Raw genomic sequence first — 20,228 nt, forward strand, 5'->3', positions numbered from 1 at the left:
CTTTTATTATTTATTAATTGTTATCCTTTACATTTGTCACCAGTTTTGCCAATTTATAACCAATAAAAAAAGTATTTATTAACTTTGACAACACCACAGTAAATTATTTAATGCAATTGTAATGTTTTTCCATGTATCTTATAAGAACAAATTTGGTTTTGAAAGGACCCTGTAATTGTATAATAGCTGAATTGGGTTTGTCAGGTCAGATCTTCTCCTAACAGGATGACCATCTGGATATTTGACTCGCAGTGGGATGCCATCCTGTGGCTCAACCAGACTACTTAAATGAAGACGCCTTCTTTCCAAAGCCTGATAATAGAGCACATTAAATTAAGGAAGTCTGTGGTTAGATGAATTAAACAACACATTAGTCACATGCCTCTTTGCGTCTGTTCTCCATTTCAGTTTCTCTGTGCTGTGCCTGGTCCTGTGGGCAACAAAAATGAAATAAAAAGTATACATATTTGGACATTTGTATTAAAAACAATGGGAACAAGCTGTATATCTATATATATAGGAAGTGCTTACCCTTTCTTGGTCTGTTCGCAGACTTGAAAGGTATTCCTCATCTTGTCTCGCACGAAGTGCACGCCACTCACGCAAATCCTATAATTAACATGAACAATGCTGTACAAATAAGTCTACAAAAGATTAACATAAATAACAATTACTTTTTTTTTTAGAGTCCCTGGTATTAAACCTCAAGATTTATAATAATTTAGATTTGGCACATCATTTTCTATTTTCATCTCTGTGTCATAAGATTCAAATTAAAATGAAAACATCCTGTGTTAATGTGTAATACAATCTCTGGACATTGCAAGTAACATTTCTTTTGATGCTTTAATGTAATAGTTTAATTAAATTTAAATGAAATGATTTGCTAATAACTGTAACTGATGGACTTACATCCCTCTCCATTGATGAGGCCTCAGGGAGTTTGTGTCATCGATCACCTCCATGGAGCGACTGGGACTGACCTTGCACATCCTTATAAAAAAAAGAAAAAGCCAATACAATACACAATTTCCTGGGAAATTACAGAATATGCTATGCTTTGTATTAAGGCTGCACGATTATGACAAAAATCGTAACTGTCGATTATTCACCTTGGTTTTGTAATTGCGATTACTATTGATGATTAATAGATTTTAATATGAAAGGTTTTTAATGTTTTATAAGTTTCTGTGTAGCAGCTACATGGTTAACTCTAAACATTTAAAACTAAATAATACAATGTAAATAACAGATAATTATGGGAGTTAGTAAAAGTCAAATATGAGACACTTAAGGACACGTCAACTTTCTAATTTAAATACGATCTATAATTCATCACTCGATTTAGTGCTCAAACAGAACACATAGAAATGAGAACAAACAGACAGATTACAATGGAAATTATAATAATTGTGCAGCCCTACTTTGTATGAAGCATTTAATATATCTAGAAACAAGTGTTTGCATACATTATCTTGATCCAGACTTTGGCCAGAGTCATGATCTTCATCCTAACAAACCAAACATTTAATATTTGATCATTTAGGCATTCAAAAAAGCCATACTACTCTTTCTTCATGTCCTTACATTATGTTCTTCAGCCTGACCCTCCAAGCGTTCCTTTAAGTAGTAGAGAAAACAGAATAAGCGTATTTATATTAGAGTCCAAATGTGCTAAGGAGTAATTCAAACTAAATTGTGTTAATATTTTAATGCAAAGCACGGATCTCCAACCAAAGATTCTTAAGTTAATTTAACAGTTTATTTATAGCCAAAATGACAAATTTAGCTCAAGTTATCTACAATACCTTTGGGAGTAAATGTAGAGCCGAACGATTAAGCTCCCTGCTGGCTTTTAGGACAGATGGCGTGAGTGGAGAAACATTCATTTGAATTATATTTCTATGTTAATCAACCTTAGCCAAGTCAAAACCAGTGTTGCCCAGTCGTGGAAAGGTTTTTTGCAGAACATCGAGGAACTCCTCGGGCGACAAAGAAACTGGTACCTTGATTTTTTTTTTAAAGCCTCAGCTGCAAAAAGAAAATGTAACAAATAAAAGCACTACAATTTACTTATTGGTGCAGAGTTCTTTTACAATCATGTATGCATTATCATACCTTTTTGGGGATGGGAAACTTTCAAATTAGGAAGGAGGAGGAGACCAACTCTAAATGTAAGATGCCGTGTCTCAGCCTAACAAAATAAAAACAGACAACATAAATGCAGATTGGTAGTGCAAAGTCAGATGTGTGATTCTGGTATTACATTTGACATGAATTCAAGCCACCAATTACAGTTTTTCTCAATTGCTAAAACACTATAACCAGTCTTTTGAACTAAAATTTCAAAACTATAACGCCATTTCTCAAAAAGCACACCCATTTCCCTAAACATTAAACACTATTCCCTGCTTTGACACATGAATTATATTTGGTGAACTGTTACTGCAAAACTCTACACACAAATCCCTACATTTCTCAGTGCTTACACCATGTGGTCATTTAGAAAGCACAAGCATTCAATATTGTTCACTCAAGTCTGCGAAGTTTGAGCTCAATTAGCACACAATTACCCAACTGGAAACACTAGGAGTCAAAATTTAGCACACACTAATCAGAATCTTCAATGGAGATAAAAGAGCCAAAGTCAGCTTACAGTGTTTCTCAGTCACTTTGGTGCATTTCTCAGATCAGAAATGAAATTGCCAAAACTACTTGTTCAACATCCACATCATCTAGTCTCTTGTGCACATCATAAAAAGCGTCTCTTTCTTCTGATCAAGTTGTGATTGCTTTGGCACATTCATACAACTGATTATATACATTTGTCTGCGGTTTCCTACATTATCAGTTGCTATTGTCATGTTGCTCAAAATGTATTATATATTTCTCTGTGCAAAAGTCTTACCCCTCAAAACATTAAGTCATTAGCTCATCGTATAAGTCATTACCTACTGTAAATGCAAAATTTTTGATCTAGTTGTCATAAACTGTCAATCATATATTCTACACATTTCTATTAGACTTTTTGTAAATTTGCCATGAATTATTCAAGTGAATCTTGACTTTCACTAATGAAGAATAATATAGATCAACCAATGATAAAGCAGTTCTCTGAAAAAGCTCAAAGGTACATCTCATGAACCTTCAATTGGAAAGCATATATAGACAGAGGACAACGCAGGAGTTACAAATTCTGACAGTGGGCTTTCTCATTTTTATTTTCACCTTTGTGCCCATATTTCCTTTTCTTTTCTGTTTCACAATGACGTTGTAATGCATTTTTTTTTTTTGTCAGACCACTAGTACAAGTGTAACTTTGAATCCTATTCAGTCTTTTTCAATCAATATCCCACCTATAGTAATGTGTAATTTTGAAGAGGAAGAGTAGGAGGTGAAAGAGGAAGAGGAGGAGAAGAAGGAGAAGGATGATGACGACAACGACAACATGGAAGAGACAGGAAGGGCAAGGGAAAGAAGACAAGCAGTCTCATATATTTTAGTTGATGAGTGCCAGGGTTGGATTAGGCATGCAAGAGGATTTGACCCCTGCTGCCTGGCCAGGACTAATTTAGCCTGTGATGCTGAAGAGGTTCTTTGGCCTGTCCCAGACCAAACACAGGATGTTGGGCAGAATAATTATTTTGTTGTTGTTTGCTGTTTTGTTCTGTTTTCTACAGTACATTACTGTAAAGTAAGAAATAAAACACTTGCAAATACATACATTTGTTGTGTTCATCATGTGAAAAGTTTTTTTTTATTGTTTTAGTAGTATTGTTTTGAATTTATCTCATCAGTGTGTAAAACTGTGTTGTAGTGTGAGTTTTTTTGAGGATTTGTGTGTCATGTCTGAGAGCAAAGTTTGGTTTTTCAGCAAGATTGAGTTGTTTTGAGTGGAGAGCTTCATTTTGACCTCAATATAGGAAGTTTGGGGAATTGAGTTAGGAGTTGTGGATTTGTGTTTAGAGTTTCGCAAATAAGAGGCATAATTTCAAGAAATGTGTTTAAGCAATTGAGAAAAACTGTAATTCAGTAACCAAAAAGAATAAAAAAGGGGAAATCGGTCAACCCTGTCTGACCCCACGTCTTATAGAAAATCTTTGTGAGTTGAACATATTAACTATAATAGAGATAGTTATTCCTTTATAAAACATTTCAATTATATTGATAAAGGAAAACCCGAAACCAAACAATTTGAGAGATTGCTGAAGAAATTCATGCTCAATGGTGTCAAAGGCCTTATAAAAGTCCAAAAAAGTATAACAGCCTTAGATTTTCACAAAGTCAGCATAATCCAATAAATCAAAAATAAGTCTTATATCATTACTAATGTGCCTTCTTTTAACAAAACCGACTGTGTTTCTGAAATAATATGACTAATTAAATTTTTTTATCTATTTGCATAAACCAAGGCCAAGATCTTGTGGTCAGCTGTGAGAAGTGTAATGGGTCTCCAATTATCTATTAAGAGAGAATCTTTTCAGGTTTTCACCCTTTCATTGATGAAGACATTTCTCTCTGAAAAATACATTCGTTATACATGTAAAGTAAAGGGGATTGTATTTAGTCCCAGAAATGAATGTAAAAATTCAACAGAAAAACCATCAACACCGGGGTATTTCCTTCTTTTCATAGAAAATAGAGCAGATTTGATTTCTTCAATTGTCAAAGAGGCCTCACAAATATCTTTAAAATCATTATCAATGACAGGAATGTGATTCTTAATTGGTTCACACAAAAAAAATTCACAATTATCCATATTGAATTCAGAAATATAACGGTCATTATAAAAAGCAGTAACAAAAGTAGAAATACATTTGAGATCAGTGCATTTGACACCATTAATATTCAGAGCTGTCAAAGAGTTTTTTTTCTGTAATTAATTTAAAAAAAGCAAAAAAAAAAAAAAAAAAAAAAAGCTGGAATTGGTGTCTCCTTCCTCAAGACATTTGGCTCTAGATCTAATAAAAACCCCTCTAGCCAAATCCAAATAAGCTTGATTAATTTGAAGATTTAATTCCTTTAAATGCAATTCTTCTTCCTCAGTTAGTGTTTTTTAGCAATAAAATATTTATTTCTTTAAGTGTTCATTTATTTTTTTATTCTTTAAGGCTTTAAGATCTTTATTCTCTTTCTTCTAATAGCAATTTGCCTGGCCTTATATTTAAAAAAAATCCCATTTGACTTTTTATTAGAGAATATCCCCGAAAGTAAGCTTTTAACACTATTATTAAAGGAAGTATCTTTTAAGAGTGAATTATAAAATTTCCAATTACCCCGTAATCTTGGAATTTGATCATTTTTGCAAGATAATGTTAAACGTATTTGTTTATGATCTGACAGAGGAGCAAATGAGTGAGAAATATCTTTTACAAACTGAAGAGCCAAGGAAGAGATCAAAAAGAGGTCAATTCTTGATTGTGAGGATCTATTTCTATTGGACCAAGTAAATTTGTGTAAATCAGGGTTGATGTATCAGTAAGAGAAAACTCTGCACATAATGCTCAAATATTTCTATTCGAATGAAGCTCTTCATTACATCTGGGAGGAAATCGGTCCAAAGTGCCATCAACACACTCATTAAAATCACCGCCTAGAATTACAAAAGAGTCAGGGTATTTAATAAGTGTTTCTTTTAGTTCAGAGGTTATCTGAGAAAACAAAAACCTATTATCCGATCGAGAATTACAGCCATAAATATTACAAACAATAAAGTTACTGTTATGCTGTTTAAGCGATAAAATAATCCATCCCTTCGTCAGATGACTTTACCCCAACTATCTGCCCTTTAAATGTGTGTAAGAGAATTGAAACACCAGCAGAATGGTTAGAGCCGTGACTAAAATAAATAGTACCCCACTGATTTTTCCAAAACTTTACATCCATTTGACATGAATGTGTTTCCTGAAGGAGGATGATATCAGACTCACTGCTCTTACAGAACAAAACACTGCTTTCCTTTTTACAGCATCACGTAAACCCCTTATGTTTAAAGAAACAACAGAAAATAATTGAACTTAAATGCCATTAAACACCAAACACAATCTAATAGCCCTTAAGAGACACAGCTTTTCTTTTCCTCATCTGTGGATGCACTGACTCACAAAAATAACGTTCGTCAGATACAGCACTACATTTTACATAATTATTTAGCGTTTAACATAACTCGCTAGCCTTATGAGACACACCACCAGAACAAAATAAAAGTCCTGTTCTTCTACTTAAATTTGGTTTTATAATCTAATTCTGTCCTCTTCGTATCTACTACAGTTTAGTATGATATGCTCAGCATTTTCTTTAATGTCACAGATCATACACTCATCACTGTTCCTTTCCCTCAAACAAACACATAATGTTTAGTCCTGTATGATTTAGTCTTGATATGGTCATTCCTTCTGTTACATTATTCATGTTTTATATGATTGACTTTTGTGTTTTGTGATATTGTCTTATTGTCTTCCTCCTCATGTTCTGTAGGTTTTTAAATCTAGGCTTAAAATGTGTTGTGCTTGTGTTTTATTGTAATTCACTTTGTTCATCACTTACTTTGATCAGCTCTGCTTTATAAAATTGTGTTATTTACATTATTTGTAGATATTATAATACAACTAAAACAAGTAAAACACAAACTGAGCCACAGTCATTACTAAAATCACATAAAGCTATAGAGCGAAGCACAACCTAGTAAACAATGATAAAAAATACTATGTATACGTACCATGAAGAATGCTGTCACATATTAAATAAATAGTAAGGCCATTTTTTTTATTTTTTTGTATCTTACCATCTCTGTACAGTCAAACATGACACAGCGCTAAAATATCTCGGACTGACACTTGAAACACTTCTGACTTTCAAAACACATTCACAAACTTGTAAAGCAAGTTCAGCCCCGTTTCCTGAGAATCAACCTTTCAGTTTAACTGATGAAATCTCTTCCTGATTGAAGTGAAAGACATTTCAGAGCCGCTGTTCAACAGTTCAGAGAAAGAAAGATCTGGAATATAATTTGAGGTGAGTGTTTCATCTTTCTTTAGTTGTTTTGATGCATGAGTGTGGTCTTATAATGTGTCATTGGTGTCGAGTTATCTGGGAAGTTTGAACATGAACTCTGCTTCTAACTCGAGAGAGAAAAAAAAAAAAAACATCTGCCAGCTACGGGGAACACAAGGAATAACTCCAGAATCACTTTTCAACTCTTGTGTTCGGCAGGATAGACAATAACTGTTCAATTTGGCTCAAGTAGATACGTAGATTAAAATAGGTTAATAACCTTAAAAGAAAAATAAACAAGAAAAAAATACATTAATTCTTTTTAAATGAAAACAAAAAATACAGTTTAAATAAACTTTACATATACTATTGTTTCACAAACCTTTCTTATTCAAACATAGGCCTAACATTTACGTTTCACAAGCAGGTTACTCTTCTCTCTCGTAATCTTCACTTTAGTCAGGAAACAACACAGATTTGTGTGAAAATCAGTCTCCATATGATTAAAGAGCGATATTATCATGAGATGACCGACAGCTGACGCGTTTCCCTCACATTCGTTACTCACTGCAGTCTTTTAACTTTTTCCACATCATCTTCATTAAAAAAGTGCTAGTTAAATCTGCATCGCTAATTCACTTTCCACTGTTTGAATTCAGCTCCGTCATTCTAGCTTCACAAATGGTTAGTTTGTGCTTCTTCAATGCTGTACTAAAGTCATTCTGATGATTTTATTGAAACCTCTTCATGTGGTGATCAACCGATGATCAGATGTCTGTCAGTGAATGCTCCTGATACTGCCGTCACATGATGTGAAATCATTGCTATTCTCATTTTACTGTTTATTACTGAGTCTGTGTTTCTCAAACAATAATTCTTCACTTTTTAATATATATCTGTGAAATATGAGATTGAAAATCTATGGCTGAATGGCTTTATATCATAATAATGGTTTATAATGAATGCACACAATCACACAATCAACATAATCAAGCATATCCTGAAAACCTCTGAAACACAGAAAAACTGATCTGAATTAAAGTAACCCTGAAACATGACTGACTGTCATAAATCTGGTTTCTGGAAACCATCCAGCTGTCAAACCGGTTTCATTTGTTTTCTTGAAGTGGTCCTGGTTAAACTGGTTCCTGAGATTATGTTTTTCTGCAGTGGTTTCAGTGGTTTAGTTATGTTTTTCAGCTAATTATTTCTGTTCCCTCACAAAGCAAGAGACATGAAAAATGTCAAGTAAATAAATAAAAACACACAGGAAACACAAACTCTTTCTCCATTAGACACAGTATTTCCATGGCCATTTTAAAGCTGATATTTCAGCATCATTACTCCAGTCTTCAGTGTCACATGATCCTTCAAAAATCAGTATAAAACCCTGTTGTTTGAGACTGTAATAGTGGACTTCCTTTAGTTGAAGACGCTATAAAATAGTTAATTTTCTAAGGGACATTTCATTTAAATGACTCTAAAATATCAGTTTTATTTAATATATAGTAGTTTGTGTGTTTCATCCTAAATGTGCATACAAAGAAAAGGCAGATTTTGCATTTGTAAAACTTTGAATGTTCACCAGAACTTGTGCAAAATTCCCTTTAGACCCCATATCCTCGTCAAAATATCCAGAAATGAAGCTTACAATGCCTTGGTTACTGTCCATAACCTAATTTGTATTCATTTCTATATATTCCCATATAATTATCTGGTATCAGTGTGAGCAGAAAAAGACAAATTTTCATTCGGCTAATTGTCTGACGGCAGATGAACAGTTGAGTCATCAAACTCACCAATGGACCTTTCAACCACTGAACGAGTCCATCAGTATCTTGTTTAACCAATTAAATAGTGAAGTGAAGTGAAGTAAATGATTTTTAAAGTAAATGTAGATGTTTTGCTATTTTAAACATTGACTCTTTACAATACAGAGTATCTTTACAAACGGTCAAACTGTTCAGACCCATCATGGATGAAACTCAAACATCTGGAGGTGAAGACTTTTCCCCAGGATGCAGGTACTTGAATAACACATATGTTCTTGAGGGTTGTCGTTTTTTTTATTTTATTTTATTTTATTTTATTTTATTTTTTTAAGTATATTAAAATGAATTTTATATCATCACATATTATCCATTCATTTCACAGTTTTTTTTTTTTAAATAAACAGTGTATGAATTTGGTAAAGCTGAATGAATTTGCTCTTTGAAGTGATAAATAATAAATTAATAGTTAATTTGTTGAATACAGTAATTCAAAGAATTAGCTTTAATCTCTCTTATAGTCCAGTTCAGAAAAACATATCAGAACCAGAGTCCAGCTGTTTGACTATGAAGAGTGACGAGTCTATGGTTTGTCAAAAACAATTCAAGAGTGCAGACACAAGGCCTGGTCTCAGAAATAACAATTCTGTTAATTACATGATCTGAACATTTAATTCAGAATATATAAGACACTGTGCCTAATAACTGTTTTTGTTTTACAGCAGTGAGGTCCTCAACACATTTAGATCAAATCTGATGAAGAAGTTTGAGCGTCTGTATGAGGGAACAGCGACACAGGGAAACCCAATACTCCTGAATGAGATCTACACAGAGCTCTACATCACAGAGAGTGAGAGTGGAGAGATCAGTAATGAACATGAGGTCAGACAGATTGAGGCACAATCCAGGAGAGCAGCAACAGAGGACACAGCCATCAAATGCAATGACATCTTTAGACCTTTACCTGGACAAGACAAAGCCATCAGAACTGTGCTGACAAAGGGGGTCGCTGGCATTGGAAAAACAGTCTCTGTGCAGAAGTTCATCCTGGACTGGGCTGAAGGGAAAGAGAATCAGGACATCCAGCTCATATTTCCACTTCCTTTCAGAGAAATCAACTTGAAGAAGAACAAAACACTCAGTCTTTTAGGTCTTATTCATGACTTTTTGCCTAAAACTAAAAAAATAGATATATCCAGAGAAGATTATAAAGTGATGTTCATCTTTGATGGTCTGGATGAGTGTCGTTTTCCCTTATATTTTCAAAGAAATGAGATTTTACTGGATGCAAACAAAGAGACATCAGTGGACATGCTGCTGACGAACCTCATTCAGGGGAATCTGCTTCCCTCTGCTCTCATCTGGATCACCTCCAGACCAGCAGCAGCTGATCTCATCCCCTCTGAGTGTGTCCATCGAGTGACAGAGGTACGAGGATTCAATGAGCCACAGAAGGAGGAATACTTCAGGAAGAGAATCAGTGATCAGAGTCTGGCCAACAGGATCATCTCACACCTGAAGTCATCGAGGAGCCTCTACATCATGTGCCACATCCCAGTGTTCTGCTGGATCTCAGCCACTGTTCTAGAGAAGATGATGAGTCCAGCAGAGAGTGGAGAGATTCCCAAGACTCTCACTCAAATGTACACACGCTTCCTGATCCTTCAGACCAACATCAAACATGAGAAGGACTATGAGAAGAAGGTGACAGATGAAGACATGATCCTCAAACTGGGGAAACTGGCTTTCCAGCAGCTCATGAAAGGAAACCTGATCTTCTATGAGGAAGACCTGAGAGAGTGTGGCATTGATGTGAGAGAAGCATCAGTGTACTCAGGATTGTGCACTCAGATCTTCAGAGAGGAGTTGGGCTTGTATCAGGGGAAAGTCTTCAGCTTTGTTCATCTGAGCATTCAGGAACATCTAGCAGCTCTATATGCACATCTCTCCTTTATAATCAAGAAGAAAAATGTATTTGACCAAACCAGACAAAAGTATTTATCTAATGTTATAAACTTGATGAGTTGTATTCTGCATCAGAGAGCTGTGGATGAAGCTTTACAGTGTAAGAATGGACATCTGGATCTTTTCCTGCGGTTCCTTCTGGGTCTTTCACTTAAATCTAATGAGACTCTTATACAAGAACTACTGACACAGACAGGAAGCTACACCTATAACAAAGTGGAAACTGCTGAGTACATCAAACAGAAGATCAGTAAGAATCACTCTCCAGAGAGATCCATCAATCTGTTCCACTGTCTGAATGAAATGGGTGATGATTCACTGATGCAGGAGATCCAAAATTATCTGAAATCTGGAAAAATAAAGCAAACCAAACTCTCCTCTTCACAGTGGTCAGCTCTGGTTTATGTGTTGGTGACATCAGAGCAGAAGACGGATGTGTTTGACCTGAAACAGTTTATTGGAGCACAACATTCAGCAGATGAAGTTCTTCAGAATCTGTTACCTGTGGTTAAAGAATCCAGATCAGTTCGGTAAGTACCACCAAAACAATCACTCCACATTCAAAACTTGATCATATTTATAATTTCATCTTGTGTTTTGTTATCAAAGCAACAAAATGGGTAAAATCAAACTTTTCTATCAGTGAGCAAAATAAATGTGCCCTATTGTTGCCCTATAGTTTACTATATTGTCAATGACAGCAGTATATAACACATTATAGTGCAATAATTAGAATTAATAAGTCCACATATCTCTAAAAAGAGACCTAAAATACTAACAGTATTGTTTATTTTAAATTGATATGCATTAAAAATATTAATATACCATTGAGATAAACATTTAAACAACAAATAATCAATGGCCATTTATAATCTTGTTGTTGCTGTGAAGGGTTACTAAATAGTGCTGAATGAATGAAACAGAAGTGAGAGTGGATGATCTATCTTGAGGAATCCAGCAAACACATTTATAACATCTCTGACATCACTGGGGGACTTGACATCCTAAAATAGAGATGCAAGACAGAAAGATTAGACCTACAGAGAGTACAGTACAGCTGAAAACAGAAAGAAATCCCTCAATAGTATCTCTTAAAACTTACTTGAATCAGAGAGGAATGTGTAGGACCTCTGAAGTGTGAGGTCCTTCAGAGTCCAGACCTGCAGTTCTTCTTCTTTTTTTTTTTTCCATAAGAACCTTCATGATGGCATATTTGAGGTAGTTGTGAGTATAATAGAAAAGGAGATTTCAGATTAGATTCAGATTCAGATTAGCAGATTTATTTTTGGTACTGTGATAGAAAATCATCACTCTGATGAAGCTGCTGGCCAAAATTGCTCCTTGAATTAACTGAAGATCTTCCAAAACCCATATTTATTTGGGCCATATGGGTGCCATTAGCTTGTAAATCTTTTAAATTAAAGTTTTATTGTTCTTCTTTACTTTTTCTATCAATGAATCTAATAACACACACATATACAGTCAAGCCTGAAATTATACATACCCCTGGAAAATTCTGACTTAAAGTTATTTTTATTGAAACCAACAAGCTTTTTTTGACTGGAAATGACACAGGCTTCTCCCAAAAGATAATAAGACGATGTACAAGAAGCATCATTGTGGAAAAAAAAAATATTTCACAGCTTTTATTTATATTTGTACAAAAAGTGTCATGTCCAAAATTATTCATAGCCTTTGCAAACTGTCACAATCTATGGGAAAATCCAAATAGTCCAAGCTGTTCTAAAGCATCATAATTATCCTGATTCATTGGGAACAGCTGTTTTTATCAACTCAACAGGTGAAAACAGAAGCTCTCTGTTGGTTTTCCCACCAGGGAACACCACCAAAGCCATCCTGATGAATCTGGGCTCTTCTGGTGGCAACATCTCAAGGCAGACAGTCCAACAGACACTGCACACTACTGGGTTCCATGGACACAGACCAAGGAGGACACCACTTCTCCAGATAAAGCACACAAAAACCAGCTTGGCCTTTGCAAATGCTCATCTGGACAAAGACGAAGACTTCTTGTCTTCTGTTTTATGGTCAGATGAAACAAAAGTTTAATTGTTTGGCCATAATGATGTAACCTTCATTTGGCGTAAAAAAGGAGAAGCCTTCAACCCTAACACCATCCCCACTGTCAAACATGGTGGTGGAAACCATTAATGTTTTGCAGTGGCCTGATTTAAATCCAATTGAGAATCTGTGGAAACATGTACATTGTCTTATTATCTTTTGGGAGAAGCCTGTGTCATTTCTGCTCAAAATAAAACTTGCTGGTTAAATAAAAGTATGTTTAAGTCAGAATTTGCCAGGGGTATGAATAATTTTGGGCTTGACTGCATTTAACTATTCAAATTAATTATTGATCAATCTCAGGTCAAGTAATTTAATTTTTAACAAGGTTTCTAAGCCCCTTTAAAGAAATCTATAAACACGAGTTCAAACTTTTTTTTAATTATTTTTATTCATAAAACAGTTGGATAAATGATGGACCAAATATAACTGAAATACATTAGGTAAAGTGTGTGTGTGCATACTATTGTATGTATGACTGTCTGTGTGTGAGAGAGTTTATAACATTTTATTCTACCCCTTTAAAAACATATAATAAACATACACTTCAATCAAAAAATACTTCATCTTTAACAGAGCATAACATTGTTTATAATTTCAAACATTTTCTAAATTCTTCTATATTTTTCTAAAATAGAAAATCACAAATAATTCTTACTTTTATTAGGCTCTTAGAAATTCAAGACTTCATGTTCTACTTATCTTTTTAGTCAAATAAATAGCTATTTTTTTCTTTTCCTGTAAAAACTTGAATAATTTGCCCTTTCTGTCTCTTTCTTTTGCAAATTTAGAGCCTAAAATGAAACCACCCTCAGAAAATGTATTATTGAAATTCATAAACATAAAAATAAATGTAAATACTTTTAAGCCTATATCACAATGCACAGAAAAGGAGCATTTACTATCAACAGATGAATTATGCAAACAAAAGCATTTACAGTATCAATATCATGCAGTATCCTCCATTGCAAATCACCATTAGTTTTGTTCAATGGTACCTTGTACATACTTCTCCACACAGGTGTACAATCATTTTCATCACCAAAATGAGCAGCCCATGACGTTTCTACATGCATTTTTTTCTTTATTTAAAACTTTAACACAATTCATACAGCTTTTGTCTATTTATTGGAAAAATGTCCCCTTTCTTCAAGGGCAAATGGTCTGTTATCAAAATTGCTAATGAAAACATATCTTCATAATTTAAAAGTTCCTATATATTATCGAGAAAAAGATCTACTATTCTCAGTGATCTAAGTCTCAAACATTGTACCACAGCATCCAAGTTTTCAAAGCCACTTCCAACAGCTTCTAGTAATTGATTTATTTTAATTATTTTTGATGTTATTAAGATTTTTCCATTCCAGCAATTGTCTGTCCAGTAAGAAAGAAGAACCCTAAGAAAAGATGGCATAAACATAGTCCTTTCAGTTCTTACTTGTGATCATGCTTTAAGAACAGTACAGTAGTAAAAGGGAAGACATATGAAGACTCCCTCTTCACATCTAAAGCAAAAAATATTTGATTTAGTCCGTGTGATATATGAACTAGATGTTTTAAGCACTAGAGGACACTCTAGATCTTGCCCCTGTGTGTGTTAGCACCGTGGTTATCAGACTGTTTAAACCTAAGAAAATATTTGATTCTCCAATTATCTGTTTGAACAGAAAATAACATTGCATTAAGGTAAAAATTCTCACAAAAAAAATAAAAAAAATAAAAAATAAAAAAAAAATCAACAACAACGACAAAACTTTGTGATGACTTCCAAACAATTAGGTCCTGATTCACAGACAGGGTTCATCTTAAATCAGGACTGGGCCTTAGTTAAATTGGGATATTAAACAGCCATTATAAATTGCAAGGCGAAAAAAAAAAAAAAAAACCTTACTGGTGTGCATCCGAGACAAAGCAATGGCAATGACATTTTAAGTTATTTTCAGTGAAAAGAGCTCAAACATGCATTCTAGTTTGGGACTAGCCTTGTGAAATGGGAGAAACAGAGCTTAAAATAAAACGTACATACAGGATTCATTCTGAATTTATAAAGCCTTCAAAACTGACAATATATAACAAATGCAACCTGAAGAAGAAACCAAACAATATGCTTCCACATATAATCTAACACAGTCATCAGACATAAAACAGCATCAAAACCATATAGATTTGTAAAACTGTGTAATGTTATGGAATAAAATGTCAACCCATGAAGAGATAATAATGACTGTTGAGCTTTGGGGTGTTGATCGACATTTTGATTATCATGAATAGTCTTTGTTGTTGTTTTGTAGCCTTGTTTTGTAAACTCTTGAAATAAATTATTCCCTCAATGTTTGATTAGTTTTGATTAGAAAATGTTATTTTCATTTCAAAGTAATCAAATAACACAAAGTCGTTGTAACTGCAGTTGTCATTTATTCCAATGCAAAACTCATTGAGCAACACTGTTGCATCTAATTCTCAAAATTACAATTACAATAAATCAAACTTAATTATGTGTTCTGTGACTAGAGCTTTTAACATTCATTGCTGGGGGGAAACATTTCCTGTTAATGTAATCTGTACAAGTAGTTCAAACTAATATCATTTATAGAATATATAATGAAATCATATCTGACATAAATTGTAAAGCTTCATTGTTAAACACTTCACTTATGTATATGAATTTCTTTGAATTGGTATTGAATTGCAGTTCTGCTTCCTTTAAATTCGAATTGTAATTCTAGATCCTGTTTTTGACATCAATTCAAATTCAAGAATTGAATTGGTATTGTGCACAAGCCTGTTGCATTTTACTTTGATCCCCTTAATATTATGCATGTTTCTTGTTTGTAACAAATTATATTATACACTTTCCACACAGAAGCTCACTCTGTGCCATCTATTTATAAGATGTTCTTGTGACATCAAACTACTGTATATTCATATAAAATATACTGTCACATTTTATATTGTTTATAAATTATATATCAATATATATCATACAAACTTAAAGAGTGTATACTATGAGTAGACGAGTGCGCTTAGAATGAACAGAGTTCCCTTTTGAAAGCTACAGTCGATGCTGCGCTGCTAAGCGCATTGGGAACGTCTTTAGAAGTGACCAGCTGTGAATATTGTATGTAAAACGTCAATATAATTGACTAAACGGCAGTATAGCCTCGGTTGGTGACGTCACCGGAGCGCACGCGCACGAGGCTATAAATAGATGAGCCACAGGTGCATCGTCAGGTCTTTTGTCTTCAGATCACTCTGTGTGTGTGTGCGTCTAAGAACTCTCTCTTACTCATCCTTGATCTTTGTTAGGAGTTAGTTTGGCTGGCAGTGTGCAGAAGTTTTCACTCTTTTTCTATCTTTTCTCTATTCAAAGAGTTTAAAAGGAAAAAGAGCGAGAATGAGTCAACAAACCGGTAAGCGCTGTTTTTCTCCATGCTTATGACTAGATGGATACACACGATTACTGCTTTGTTTGTTTGAGGGAAGAGCACGCGGTTCTGGCTATAGAGAAAGGCGGGTGTGAGCACTGTGACCAGCTCACAGTTAAGATGCTTCACTCCCGTCTGGACTATTTCCAGTCCGCACCCGCATTCATCGCGGGGCTCTCGTATGGATCTAAATGACGAGCAAGAGACGGGTTAGTCCTTTTCGCTTGCCGCGTCACCAGATCCTAATATCCCCTCTCGTGATCTCGAAGCGCGCTCCGGTGCTTCTTCGGTTCTCGAGGGGGATAACATATCTCTTGGCTCGTCAGAGCACGAGCAGCCAGCCTCTAAGCATTCCTCTCGCGGAAAGAGATCTGTCGAGGAATTGTTAGAGGTGGTTACTAGCGTGCAGCTTGACTGGCCACGCGAACAAGAGATCCCCAAACACAGTAAATTTGATGATTATACTTCTCATGTACTTCTCGTGTCTTTGTGCCTTCGACGTCGACTTTTCGACTATCGTGGGTGCGAAGTCGCGGGGATATATGGAGTTGTCGGGTGAAAGAGACGCTCGCGAGCTATCTCTCGCCCGAATTTACATCGTCTATAAAGAAACCTACCCTGCCCACTAAACCATGTAGCACAACATCAGCTTAGTGGGTAAAGTTTATCAAGCTGCAGGTCAGGCTGGTGCTGCGTTGCACACTATGGCAGTGTTACAGGCTTACCAGGCTGATTTATTGAAGGATTTGAGTGTCTCTCTCCGTGCAACCAAGCAAACGGCTCGCGCCTGCGGCCGTGCTTTGATCAGCGCGGAGAGGCTATTGTGACTGAATCTGACAGGAATTATAGAAAGATAACTGTTTTTTCCTGTTAGATTCCCCCGTTTCTCCCTCCAGTTTATTTGAAAACCTGGTTAATACCATTGTTGACATATATAAGGAGGTAAAGAAACAAGAGGAAGTATTTATGCAATTTCTTCCTCGCCGCACTCAAGGGGAGGGGCCGTCTAACACAGTCCCGCCCCGGTCCTTCAACATCTAGGGAGGTTAAAAAGCAGAGCGTGGCTTAGCGTGCTTCCCCTCGTAGAGACTGGGAACAGGCTCGCTGCGCTCAGCAACCTCCCAAGCCAGACCTCAGGACTATTATTAACAAAAATAGAAAGTCCTGATGGTCTGGTATCTACGGTGAGGGTAGTTCCCCGCGGGATGTGGCGTGTTCGCATCTTCGCCACTTCCCGATACCCTCATAAAACCTCTCCGTCCCCGCCACTTCTCGTGCCTCGGGGGGCAGCGGTTTCCAGCGAAATGTTAGATGTTCTGTCATTTCCAGCTGTCATTCTGGACGTTGAACATCTAACATGCCCTCAAAAGGAAGTATTAAAACTAAATTAATACCACTCTCAGAGTCTGGCAGCGTGTAAAGCTTCTGCCAGGCATCTCTTTGTGGGGTTTAAGCACAGTACAGATAGGATATAAAATCCTATTTATCAGTCATCTTCTGCGTTTCAACGGCGTGGTTTACACTTCCGTGAAATCGGAACTGATGCACGTACTGTCACAACAGCTACAAAATCTTCTGAGCAAAGAGGCCATAGAGCATGTTCCTCTTTCAGTAAGAGAGTCGGGCTATTAAAGCAGATACTTCCTGGTTCCCAAAAAGAATGGGGGGCTGCGTCCAATCTTAGATCTTCAAGGCTTAAACCATTCAGTTAAAGCGCTCAAGTTCAAGATGTAAACTGTCAAGACGGTCGTGACGCAGATTCAACATCACGATCGGTTCGTCACGATCGATCTGAAGGATGCATATTTTCGCATAGAAATATTGCCACAATAAAGGAAATACCTGAGGTTCGCTTTCGGGGGCGAAGCATACCAATTTCGGGTTCTTCCATTCGGCCTGCCTTGTCACCCGCATAGGGCTCCATTACGACTCCAGGGCATTCGCATTTTGGATTACATAAACAATTGGTCAATTCTGAGCACAATCGCGAGAGATGGAGATCCATCACGAGACATCGTGTTAGCTCATCTGGTTTTTCTAGGGTTGAGACTCAACACCAAGAAAAGTGTTCTTCTCCTGCCTTGAGAATGACTTATTTCGGAATCGTTTGGGATTCGACCACGATGCGGGCGCAGCAGTCTCCCGCTCGAATCGAGACCATTCGGCAGACCATGACCAAAGGCAGGCCAGGCCAAGAATGCACTGTTCGTCAGTGCCAAAAATGTTAGGTTTCATGGCATCAGCATCCACGGTGATTCCTTTGGGGCTGTTGAGCCACATGAGCCAGTTTCAGTTGTGGTTAAAAGCCGGAGGATTTTATCCAAGAGCCAATCCTTTAGGCAAATAAAAGTGGCGCGCCGCTATGGCTTCGTACACTATCTCCGTGGTTCAGACCCCGGTTCCTCACCTTGGGTCCCACTCTAGAGGCTCCATGTCGTCGCAAACTGCTAACGACGGATGCCTCCCTGATGGGCTGGGTAGCGGCCTTAAATGGTCGTCCAGCTTAAGGGGCATGGGAGGGCCATCAGCTCGTTTGGCACATCAGCTGCCTCGAGTTGATGGCTATATTTCTGGCTCTGAAATATTTTCTCCCTCAATTAGGGGGCTGTCATGTCCTAGTGCGGGTGGACAACACAGCAGCAGTCTCTTACATAAATCACCAGGGAGGTCCGCGCTCTCGCAACCTGAATGGGAATTTTCCTCTGGGCCCAGGAAAAGTTCCTGTCACTCAAGACAGTTTACATTCCAGGGCACTTGAATGTGGGAGCAGACTTACTGTCCAGACAGACATTACCGACGGGCGAGTGGGAACTCCACCCGGAAGTAGTGAATCTGATATGGACCAGATTTTATCAGGCGGAAGTGGACCTCTTCGCCTCCGAACAGACAGCGCAATGTCCCCTTTACTTCTCTCTGAGTCACCCAGCTCCGTTGGGTCTGGTTGCGATGGCGCACTCATGGCCCAATATGCGCCTTTATGCGTTTCCTCCAGTCTCTCTGCTCCCGGGGGTTCTAGCCAGAGTTCGCCAGCAAGGGTCTTGCCTCTTTGATAGCGCCGCGTTGGCCGAACAGAGTATGGTTCTCGGAGATAATATCTCTCCTCGACGGCTCGCCTTGGGTGATTCCGGAGAGGAGGGACCTTCTATCGCAGGCGGGGGGAACAATATTCCATCCCAGGCCCAACCTGTGGAATCTTCACGTTTGGCCCCTGAGGGGAACCAACTGAGGGACACTGGGCTTTCACCTGCCGTTATTGAGACCATCCTAAGTGCTAGGGCTCCCTCCACTAGGAGGAATTATGCCGTTAAATGGGGTATTTTTGAAAGGTGGTGTGCTGCACACAATGTAGATCCAGTTAACTGCCAGATTGCTTCAGTGCTGGACTTCATGCAAGAGAAATTATCATCAGGCACTTGCCCCGCTACTCTTAGGGTATATGTGGCCGCTCTTTCGGCTTGCCACGCCCTGATTGATGGGGAACCGCTTGGGAGGCACCCTCTGCTCTCCCGCTTCTTTCGTGGGGCCAGGAGACTGAGGCCTCCAGTCAAAACCAAGATCCCTTCTGGGAATCAGCGTCTGACAAACTTCTGACTCTTAAAATGGTTTTTCTAATGGCAATAACTTCCTTAAAAAGAATTGGGGACACGCAGGCTCTGTCTATCGCGCCATCCTGCTTAGACTTTGCCCCAGGAATGGTGAAAGTGATTTTGCATCCTCATCCTGATTATCTGCCCAAGGTGCCATTCTCGGCTGTACATCCGGTCATTTTAGAAGCCTTCTGTCCTCCACCGTTCACAACGCCGGAGCAGGAGAATTCTCATAGACTGTGTCCAGTCCGCGCTCTTCAGGCTTACATCCACCGCACTAGCCAGTGGCGTAAGTCGGAGCAACTCTTCGTCTGTTATGGCCCCCATAACAGAGGAGCAGCTGCCACCAAGCAGACCATCTCTCATTGGGTCAGGGATGCTATAGCTCTTGCCTATGAGGCGCGCGG

General features: G+C 37.4%; 1 protein-coding gene and 1 pseudogene across 1 annotated transcript in view; one reads left to right on the forward strand and one right to left on the reverse strand.

The window, feature by feature from the left end:
• The window catches only part of LOC141332940 (uncharacterized), a 470,295-nt pseudogene that overhangs the window by 74,443 nt on the left and 375,624 nt on the right, over positions 1 to 20,228 (reverse strand).
• Positions 8,968 to 20,228, forward strand: part of LOC141333350 (NACHT, LRR and PYD domains-containing protein 3-like) — a 167,918-nt gene continuing 156,657 nt past the window's right edge. The window contains exons 1-2 of the mRNA XM_073838334.1: positions 8,968 to 9,017; positions 9,485 to 11,257. Of these exons, the coding sequence (XP_073694435.1) occupies positions 8,968 to 9,017; positions 9,485 to 11,257 (1,823 nt within the window). The remainder of the gene's footprint in view (positions 9,018 to 9,484; positions 11,258 to 20,228) is intronic.

This window comes from Garra rufa, chromosome 4 (genome assembly GCF_049309525.1).
Source record: "Garra rufa chromosome 4, GarRuf1.0, whole genome shotgun sequence".
NCBI classification, from domain to species: domain Eukaryota; kingdom Metazoa; phylum Chordata; class Actinopteri; order Cypriniformes; family Cyprinidae; genus Garra; species Garra rufa.